At 41.6% G+C, this 10,644-nt stretch overlaps 1 protein-coding gene across 1 annotated transcript in view; it reads right to left on the reverse strand.

Annotated features, from left to right (window-relative positions):
* The window catches only part of AFG1L (AFG1 like ATPase), a 65,844-nt gene extending 61,387 nt beyond the window's left edge, over positions 1 to 4,457 (reverse strand). The window contains exon 1 of the mRNA XM_014887885.2: positions 4,368 to 4,457. Within this exon, the coding sequence (XP_014743371.2) occupies positions 4,368 to 4,455 (88 nt within the window). The 5' untranslated portion in view covers positions 4,456 to 4,457. The remainder of the gene's footprint in view (positions 1 to 4,367) is intronic.
* Positions 4,458 to 10,644: the final 6,187 nt, after the last annotated feature.

A 10,644-nucleotide genomic window follows, 5' to 3' on the forward strand; every position in this document is an offset into this window, starting at 1 on the left:
TCTGTGCCCTTGCAAAACATTGAAGTTGACGGCCACAAAAAATCCAGTGTGCCCCCTTATACCTGTAAATTCTCAAGTTCCTATTGCTTACCACAGGATAGAAGAAAATAAAAATACGCTGATTTAGGGGTAAGAAAGGGTTTGTGGCTCATGACCTTCCTGGCCATGGACAAAGCACACAAGTAGGACTGCTCAGAAGCATGAGGCTTGTCTCAGATTACATGTGCTCAGCTAACCATCCTGGGAGTGGGAGAAAATACTAATCATTAACACGTGACAGAGGTGGAGACTATGCCCAAATCGCCACAGAGGGTGTCGTGGCACAAATCACTCACTGTTCTCCTGAAATAATATTACTGAACACTGGGATTGAAATATGATGGGAGTACACTATAGTACACTACCAGGAGACACGTAGTAACTGGTTAAGTGAAAAATTCACACCTGTAGCTGCAAAAAAAAGGCAGGCACTACTGAAGAGCATGTGGGGGTTTTAGAGATAAGTCAACAGAAGGTAGCTATACAAGTGAGAAAATATTCTTAGAGACAGTAAAAAATGTGCACCCTCCATTCTAACCTGCATTTTGTGGAACAGATTGCAAAATCTATCACTCAACTGCAGGAATCACCTGTGATTCAGTGCACTAACTGTAGTCCTACAGCCCTCTTCTCCACGTTGCAAAATAGGGGTTTTCATTTCTTTCTTACTGTTTCAATATCTAATCTTTGTCTTATAGAAACTGCAACTCAATTTTTATTAGTTCCCTTCTGAAGTATTCAAGTGTCACACACAGAAAAAATTACAGAAACTGCAACTCAATTTTTATTAGCTCCCTTCTGAAGTCTTCAAGTGTCACAGACAGAAAAAACGTCCTCTATACCTCTGTTCTAGATACAACTATAGAAAAGCACAACATCAATTCACTGTTCACTTAGTTTTACATAAAACCGTGTAAAACTAGACATATGGTTTTCCACAGCCTACCTTTCCCACCTTCAGGGTGGGCAGTGTTGGATGCTACCACATTTAACCTGACGTTCCCTGCTTCTTTAGATTTGACACCAAGCTGCAACTTTTTTCCTAAATTCCTGTTCCCAAAACATACATATGTAAGTATAATCTCACTTTATTTCATACTGTATAATTAGGTCTTTGCATTTGCCTTTCTGCTTGCACATACAAGGATCACAAACACAGCTGCAGTGAAGACCTACCGTGATACACCCCAAAAAAGAAAGAAATCGTAGGGAGAAATCCCAACAAGGCAAATAAAACTTATTTTAAAAAATGCCAATCTGGAATTATAAAGAAATTTCTTTCAAGTGGGGGACTTAAGACATATTCAGGAAACTGACATTCATTTACCACTGCAAAGATAATTAATGCCTAAATTACATAAATTACATAATTTATAATGTAATTACATAAAAATATAAAAAGTGTTCTTAACTCCAGGAACTTTCTGCTCTGGAAGAAAGCAGCAAATTGGAAAACTGATCAGTGCGTTGTTGAGTGTTTCTACTACTTAGAACTGATGTCTGAGATGACACAGAAAAAGGCATGTGAGTTTCAATGATACAGCTTATGAAAGCAACAGTCACTTCTGAGGCAGACACTAGAGTTATTTATGCAAGACAAACTGAAATGGAAATTGAGTTGTGGCATGCCAAAACTGGTCCCGACAGCAGCCAAGAGGCTGAGAGCACAGAAGGGTAACCAGGTACGAGGTAGAGAATTAACTTTCTCCTTCCTTCTTTGCTGTAACGGTCAATTGCTGTTTGTCTTAAAAATAAAGAATATTTCCAACCAACAGTTGTACAAGAACTGCATCTAAACCAAACTCATGTAGGTTACAACTGCACCAAAATTAAGTACCCCAAAAATCACCCAAGCACCACCTTTGCTGACAATCATGATCCAGAAGCTGGAATAGATTCTACTAAGTTGGTGCTAATGCAAGGTACAAGGATCACATCCGTTTCATTACTGCCCTGCCAGTGCAATCTGCCTTGAGAGCTTTTCACCTGAAACTTTGAACCCTGAAATTTGTGTAGAGAGAGGGGAAAAAAAAGTAACAGAAACAGCATTTAAAACCTGTCATGTTTTCAGTAATCCAAGCTGAAGTTCAGAATATTAGTCTGGGTCACAATGAAGCCAAACTGCTTCAAACTTTGAAATTCTTAGTGTAAAGCTGTTAAAACTGCCTATGAAACACAATTGCCAGGACAGAAAAAGACGACTTGGAAGTCAGAGGGCACTTTGATACCACCATCTGCCTGTTGATGAGAGACCTTCCTAAACTCAAGATTAAGCTGGTAACAGAACTTATGCAAAATCTTTCCTTCTTAGATGACACCATAGTGAGGAGGAAGGGCAATGGTATGGTCTTGTAGCTCCAAAAGTTATTTTCATGTGTGAAAATAGGAGCAAAGGTAGCAAAAGATCAGAAATTACTTTTTCATGCTAATACCTGTAAACAATAATAATGTCCTCTTGTCTCATCTTTTATTAAATATATATGCAAGTTTTGCAGAATCAGTCTCAAACAGGTAAACTGCCCCATGATGTACAAGGATTTGGATAAATTAAACACATATGTTAATGTTAAGCACATGAATAAACCTGCAGAAGAACAAAGACTTGTCATGTAAGCTTCTTGGGAAAGAGATCATGTGCTAGGTATAAAGCTAAAAATGTTTCTAGTCCCATAATAAACAAATGCTCCTTTCAAAATAATTGCACTATGATTAATGACAAGAATGTAAGAGGAGGTGATCTGAAAAAATTATTTACTTTCCAGTGCTTAACAGAAAGCTTAAAAAATCAAAATCTAACCAACCATATTGGGGGGTAGGGAAGGGGGCATACATACACTAAGTTATCTGCATGAGTTGAACATGTTAGGCCAATGTAATGCAAAATTCATAAAAGCCTCACACTTGCTGAAATTAGTAGCTCAAACCAAAAGAAGCAGCTTGCAGCTAAAACATAAGGACAAGGATTTGCATCTTTGTCTCACAATCTGACCTTAGATGAATCACTCAAGGCCATTCATTCAGGGAGACATATGATACAGTATTTGATCTTCTAGAGAAACATGAGTTGGAACTAGAATTTTATTTTTTGCATACATGCCTGATACATTATTCTGCTAGAAGATTACTTGTACTTTTTCCATGCACACCCTCTTTAACAACCTGACCCATAGGTAAGAGTAGAGAAAGACAAGAGAAGCGTATCAGTGAAATTGGAACTTTACACAGAAAATATTTGTCATGCCTTTCCTAAATTAAGGAAAAGGTACAAAACTGAGGAAAATATATCATAAAAACAAAGAAAATACTGTAAACCAGTGATCGTAAAACCAAGATTATAAATGAATTCCATGACGGCAGCCCATCTCTGCAGTCCGGTTTCCTCAAACAACATATGCAAGGACTACCTTCCCATTAACACGGAAGCTGGCAAACTGCCTTAAAGCCATTGGATTGCTCTGACAACTTTTTCTAGATGCTAGAATGTTGGTTATAAAAAACAACCTACATAGAGTCCAAGTGTTAGACAGTATCAAATAAAACACATGCAACTACTGTACTACCTGGAGTGCTTGTCTATTTTTCTTAAGATGTCTAAATATTTTACAATCACCACATAATGTGTGGATGCGAACATTTATCAGTCCTAGGACCCACCCATCACCAGCTGAATTCTCACACTTTGGCCAGACTGGCAGAGGACGAAGAGCTCTCACTAAAGAAAAAAGACCTCTGCTCCTAACCTAAGCCTCAAGTTAACAAAACCCCGTAAACGTTTGCACTGAAGAGACTTTCAAAGCAAGGCTGCGAAGACAGAGCACAGCTGTCGTTCGTTAAACACCGGACGGTCCTTGAGGGGGAACAGTCTCTGAGCCCGACCAAGGCGTTGGCACCGAGCGCCCGGTGCAGCCGCAAGGCTCCAAGCAGCGCACCGAGGCCTTACTTCCCAGCGGGAAAGCGGCATCACTAACTCGGGAAGCCGCGGGTCCCCAGGGGGACCGGGGCTGACTCTCGGTGCCACGCCGGCAGACGGGTCCCCTCCGGGGCTGGGTCGCGTACAAGACCAGGCCGGGGCTTGGATAACTTGCTAGGATAGAGGCAGGTCATGGCAGAGCGACGGGGCCTGTGCGTGTCCCGGCAGCTGCCGAGTGCCCCGCCTGGCACCGCCACCCACCTCCCCTCCGCCGGGGACAGACCCGCGGCACGACGGGGAGGGGAGGCACGCACCGGCTCCTGCGGCCGCTCCTCGGTGCCCTTCCTGCGCGGTGCCCCGGCAGCTGTCGCCTGCCCAGGCCTAGCGAGCCCCGAAGAGCCGCGGCGGTGGCACTGACCTCTGTGCGGCGGGAGCAGCCGGGCGCGGCACCCCAGAGCCCGCAGCAGGCAGCGCGCAGTAGCCAAGGGCGACACAAGGGCTGCCATCTTCCCGGCGTGGCGGCGAGGGCGCGGGGCGCGCTGGGAAATGGAGTCCCGCGGGGCTGTGAGGGAGCCGGGGCACGGTCGGTGCTGGGCGATCCGCTCCCGCCTTGAATCACAGGGTCACGGAATCACAGGATTGATTAGATTAGAAAAAACTCTCTGAGACCATCGAGTGCAACCTGTGACCTAACACCACAGTGTCGACTAGACCATGGCACTAAGTGCCACGTCCAGTCTTTCTTAAAAACCTCCAGGGACGGTGACTCCACCGTCTCCCTGGGCAGCACATTGCAATGTCTAATCACCCTTTCTTGTGGAGAAATTCCTCCTCATGTCCAACCTAAACTCCTGGCACCGCTTGAAGCTGTGTCTTCTCATCCTTCCACTGGTTGCACGGGAGAAGAGGCCAAACCTTACCTGGCTAAAACCTCCTTTCACGTGGCTGTAGAGAGCAATAAGGTCAGCCCTGAGCCTCCTTTGCTCCAGGCTAAACAACCCAGATCCCTCAGCTGGTCCTTACAGGACTTGTGCTCCAGACCCTTCACGAGCTTCACTGCCCTTCTCTGGACTTGCTCCAGCCCCTCAATGTCGTCCTTGAGGTGAGAAGCCCAGAACTGAGCACAGGATTTGAGGTGCAGCATCACCAGTGCTGAGTACAAGGAGACAATCCCTGCCCTGGCCCTGCTGGCCACACTATTGCTGATCCAGGCCAGCACGCCAGTGTCCCTCTTGGCCACCTGGGCACAGATGGCTCATATTGAGCCACTGTCAACCAGTACCCCCAAGTCCTTTGCTGGTCCCTGGCTCCTTCCCCCTCCCTTTCCCTCTAAACTGTGCCGCAGGCAGTGGGGGAGCCCCTGAGGAGCCCACCTGCCTGCCTGCCCCAGGACCACACTCCCTACACAGCCACTTCAGCCACTGGGTACAAATCCACTTTCCAGACCCACCCGGAGCTGCACACAACACCTTACTGCCCTACCCATGCACTCCAGTTTCCAAACAACTTCCTCATCCACCTCAACACAATGTAGAGCTTCTTTATACTGATGGTGGTGGAGCACTGGAATAGGCTCCCCAGCAAGGTCATGGGCTCTCCCTTCCTGGACACATTCAAAACTCACCTGAACGTGCTCCTGTGTCACCTAATCTAGGTGACCTTGCCATGGACTAGATGATCTCCAGAGGTCCCTTCCAATCTAACTATTCTCTGGGTCTGTAATTTGTATTGTGCTGCACCATGCCTGTATTGGGTGCCACAGCTCTCATCAGGAAATTTTGGCAACTGAATTATCATTTGTTGATAATTTCTATCTCGTGTTATTTGTTTTTTTCTCTAAAAACATGAAGCATAAAATATTAAGGACAAATATCCCTGGCCAGAGTTACAACCTATCTGTACATCAGCAGCATCAGTTTTATATCTATCAGTATAATTTTTATGTCTATGAACATATATTTAAAAAGCAACAAGATATGTTAACATAAAAGCAGATTTCTCTGGAGATAATTCAAACCTTAGAGGCTGATTTAGTCTCAGTGTCTGCCTAGCATACAGTTAACCTTGTCTTTGGTATCAGTTCAAATACCTACATGAGATTCCTGAGAGCACCTGAGGAGAATGCTGACCACCTTCCTCCTTTGGTAGGTACCTGACTGCCTTATCCAAGCACCTCCACTGCAACTACAAAGTTCTTTTGACAGAAAGGCACAAAGGAAAAAGCCTGCACTCCAAGGGAAGGGCACTGGCACTCAGGAATCATTAACCATAACACTCACTCATTGGCTGGCCTGTCATTCCCATTAGAAATGCACCCAAATGTCAGGATGAGGCTTCAGGAGATGTTCCTTGCAGAGTGCATTGTGCAAGAAATAGTTTACAAAGTGTCTGCTGTTGGTAAAGCGCTAAGGAAGTGCTTAAACTGACTTTTGGTTTTGCAACATCAGAATTCCTATATCTCATTCTAACATTAAATTTCTGTGCAACATCAGAAAGTGAGCAAGTAGTTTTCACAGACTATAAATGAAGGGGTTTTTTTAGGAAAATATTGGAAAATGTTGCTTTGGGGAACTATGGAACAGCTTGCGAACAAAAGTTTATTATATCCTGAATAGTATTGCTAATTCTAAAAATAATGTTTATGATCTTGAAAATATTAGCAGTGATTGAAGTTACACTCTAACATGTTCAGCTGTTTAAAATACGTAGTTGCTCCAGACACATCTTTAGCGCTATATACCTAATTAAGTAGTGAATTAAAGTGCCTATTTATCACATCCTAAAAGAGATGTTTTCAGTGCATTTTCTTTCATCTTTCCTCTATTGGGCATTTATTGGTTTTGACTCATTCCAGCATATTATAGCTATCAACACCTGTGCCCATTTAGGAATGAATTCCAGTACGAATCATAGTGAATTGAATAGACATCTCAAAGATGCAACACAATTGTTGCAATATATTTAGAAACTCAAACAAGGAAACAAACAAATTCTGTAAAAGTGATTTAAATAACAAATAAGTTATCTTTATAAACAGCTTATCTCCTTGAGAACAAAGAATAAACAAGGCAACAAGAGCTGAGTTTTCTTCCATTATTAACTCAGATCACAATATGAATGGGTGAAATGTCAGGAATAATTGGAGAAAATGACAGTATAATCTTCAGCAAAAACATCTGATTTATTTAAATTGTCACTGTTTTTTTCTTAACCTTGCTATGCAAGGCAGCGGAGAAAAACTTCTAATTTTGGATCTATTTGGACATCTTCTACCTAAAGGAATAAACCCTCAGCAATGCTATCTATACACTAGCCAACTGAAATGCCACCATGCACTGGATTGCACATCCCAGGAACTCACTGTCCTTTGGCTGTAAGCACTTGGCAAAAACAAGTTTTGGTGTTAACCTAAACAAACAGGACTTTCAAATACATTTCTGTAGATTAGCATGGGTTATGTCCTGTAACAGGTACAGATCTATTCTGTGGTACATTTGTACCCTTCATTTCTTGTACCTGTGCCTTTGCCCACCTTCAAAAATGTGGCTTTAAAACTGTGCGGAAATTAAATTGGCACATGTTCAACCCTGCTGCATTATTATTCTGCCAAATAGCCAAAAGTGGTCTGTAACAGGAATAAAAATGAGGGGTAAAATCAAACCACTCCAGATGTCTCCTCTGTCTTCCAGTGGTATAACTGCACTGCTTTTAGAAATTTGGATGTGCTGAACCCTATGGGGATGGATGTATCCAAGAGTCTTTGGGTCTCTGCCAGAACCATTCTGAGTTTCTGTAGAAGGAGGACTGGGTTTACCTGTCTGCAGGGCTCCAAGATATTCCTACCATGGGAAATATCTTTGATTCCCAAACACAAAGGCACTTTTGATATAGAACTGACCATTCAGCCTACTTTATGGAAATGGATTTTGTGGCTAATTTTCATCAATGCAGTTTTCATCAAAAGTCATTTTCCTGGGATTATGTCAAAACACTCGGGGGTAGACTTGATATTAACCTAATATATTTTGAGACAGTCAAATATGCTGTTAAAAGTCTACATTGCTTATAAAGCCTCAGGTTAATAAAGCCACAAAAATGCTCCCAAAATTATGGAGTTATAGCCCTTTTCACTATCCGTTTACAGTTTGCATCTCAGTCAGCTCAAATAGCTTAATGTGTTCGAAATTCACTACAGTATTCAGCTACACAGGCACTACTCAGTATCTCTCAGAATAGGAGTTCACAGTATATGGATATATATATAATTGTAGATATTACAAATTACATTTAGAAGCTAAATATTATTATCTTACAGGCAGAACCCCAGTGCAGACATTCAAAGACCATGCTTCAAAGCACTGGCAGCTACTGCAGGGATCAGGAAGTAATTTTTCCACACAAGGCATTTCACAATTTGTTCAATGCCTTGTGGGTTTTGCCTTATCCTGAGTCAGCATTCCCCACAAGTTCTGACAAAATATGCCTATGCTGTCTAAAATGTGCTAACTTGGACATTTGTCAGAAAGGCTGGAGAGTCCTAACTGGATAATGGAGAGGCTTGGTTTCCTTTCCTGTTAAATGTGACTTTCTTAAAAAAAAAAACAAAGAAAGAAACAAAAAACTACTGGAGAAGTATTACTACCCAAAATTCCAGAAGTAATCATCCATTAATACTGCTTCTATGGGTCCATGCTGTGAGACTCTGGTATCTATTTTGCCACTTGAAGTTATGCCAGAAAATCTTTGTGTCATACTTTAATAAACAAGGTGTAATAACAAATCATTGAGAACCTGATTGTTAAAGAATTTAGCTCACTAGGATTTTCACTGATATGAAATCACATATGAATGTGATTCTGTCACATTCATATGATAGAATATGCTGACTTGGAAGGGACCCAGAAGGATTATTGAGTCCAATTCTAAATGCCTGATCTAATCTTTGAACCTACAAACACAGCTGACCTCTTTCCTCTTTCCTCTTTCAATTAGAAATTTGGCCCAAAGTGCGTGTCAGAAACAGAATTAAAACTTTGTTTTCTGAGTTTATGCTCACCTTCATGCTGAGAAAAGTACCTCTCTAGCATGAAGAAACAACTACATATAGCATAGCTCTAGTATCATAATCACACACACACACAAAAATACATGAACATGGAGCATGATTCAAAGTAAACAAATGCATTTTCTGAGGATTGGAAGGAAACAAAGAAGCTCACAGGACTCTGCTTCACCCCTACCTTCATTCCTTCTCCCTGCCTCGTTAGACAGTGTGGCATTTATGCTTTCTCTTGATGTAAAGGGGGCGCTAGTCATGAAGATGGGCGTCTTCCCCTTTGTTTCCCAGGTCAGAGGAGTTGTATTTGACTTTAGTGGGAAAAACAGAGATGGGACATCTCATCAAATTACTGCGACCTCTATATATACCAATGCTGTTGACATTTGGGCACTAAAGTAGTCACTCCCTGTAGCCTCCACAAGGCTCTCTAGCACCAGTCATCCCTGATAGGAAAAGCAGACAGAATAGGGCTGCTGAGATGGTATGCTGTGAGAAAAGCATTCACTTAAGCCTCGCTCTTAGTAACTACCCAGCATGAGAACAAATTCTTTATCCATCACAGACTCAGCAACTTCCCAAATGTACAGTACTGGATACTTTTTTGTTGCTTTGAACAGATCATGAAGCCAGACTTGGCCAGGAGACAGACAATGTATTATAGTTAAGACAACACCAGTGCTCTTTTTTTATCACATTTGCAGTCAGATGTGGCAGCATAGGTTGTGTAACAAACAAAAGCTTTTCCAGATGCATATGTAATCTCAGTAGAATTAATGAGTTTTTTCTTGCCTTGCTGCATGACCAGTTTAATAACTAGTATAACTCAGGTAAAGCTCCCCTTCATTCCTGCTTTGTAAAACTTGTCAGCCTCATTTCTTTTTATAATTAAAAAGTGAATAGTTGGCAGCTATTAATAGAAAGAAAGGAAGATGCACTAGTAAGTGGGAGAAATAACACTGAAGGAGTGATGACAAGGAAATTCACAGAAAAGTTACCAAGCAAATCACCCATGGTATACTGGTTATGGGGATGAACTATTTTTGAACTTTGGCATCATCTCTGTCTCCTGATTACCTTTTTATTAACACAGGCAACAGCTAACTAAACTTGCCAGATGTTAACTTTGTGTCTCTCTGATGTGATTTGTGGGCAGCCTGCCATTTTACCTACTGCCTACACAGATTTTTGGGAAAAAAGTATCACTAATTTTCACATAGTCTCATTCAAACCTGGACAGTAAAGGAACACCACTAGAACTCTTTCATAAGAAAAGATGGAAGGAAAATGATATACGCATTTAATTATCGGATGAGTACTTTTAACAGGTATTATAAAAGTCTGAAGTCCTCCAAGATGATAGAAAAAAAATGAAGTAATAGCAGATTGATATAATTTTAATTCACTGAAGTTCTAGGTAAACATTGCACTACTTTGGAAATACTTCTTTTATCGTAACACACCACCTACTTAATCAGATAATGAGAAATAAAGATCTTATGTCTTGGAAGGAGACAGTTCTGTCAGCTCTCCTCCCTTTCTCTCATTCTCTTTCTTACTCTCTCAAGTAATTGTAATAATTTCCTGTGTAAACACAATTTTCCTTTCCTATCCTTTATTAACTCTTTAGCTTTGCAAG

The sequence above is a fragment of the Sturnus vulgaris genome, chromosome 3 (genome assembly GCF_052056855.1).
Source record: "Sturnus vulgaris isolate bStuVul1 chromosome 3, bStuVul1.hap1, whole genome shotgun sequence".
Taxonomy (NCBI): domain Eukaryota; kingdom Metazoa; phylum Chordata; class Aves; order Passeriformes; family Sturnidae; genus Sturnus; species Sturnus vulgaris.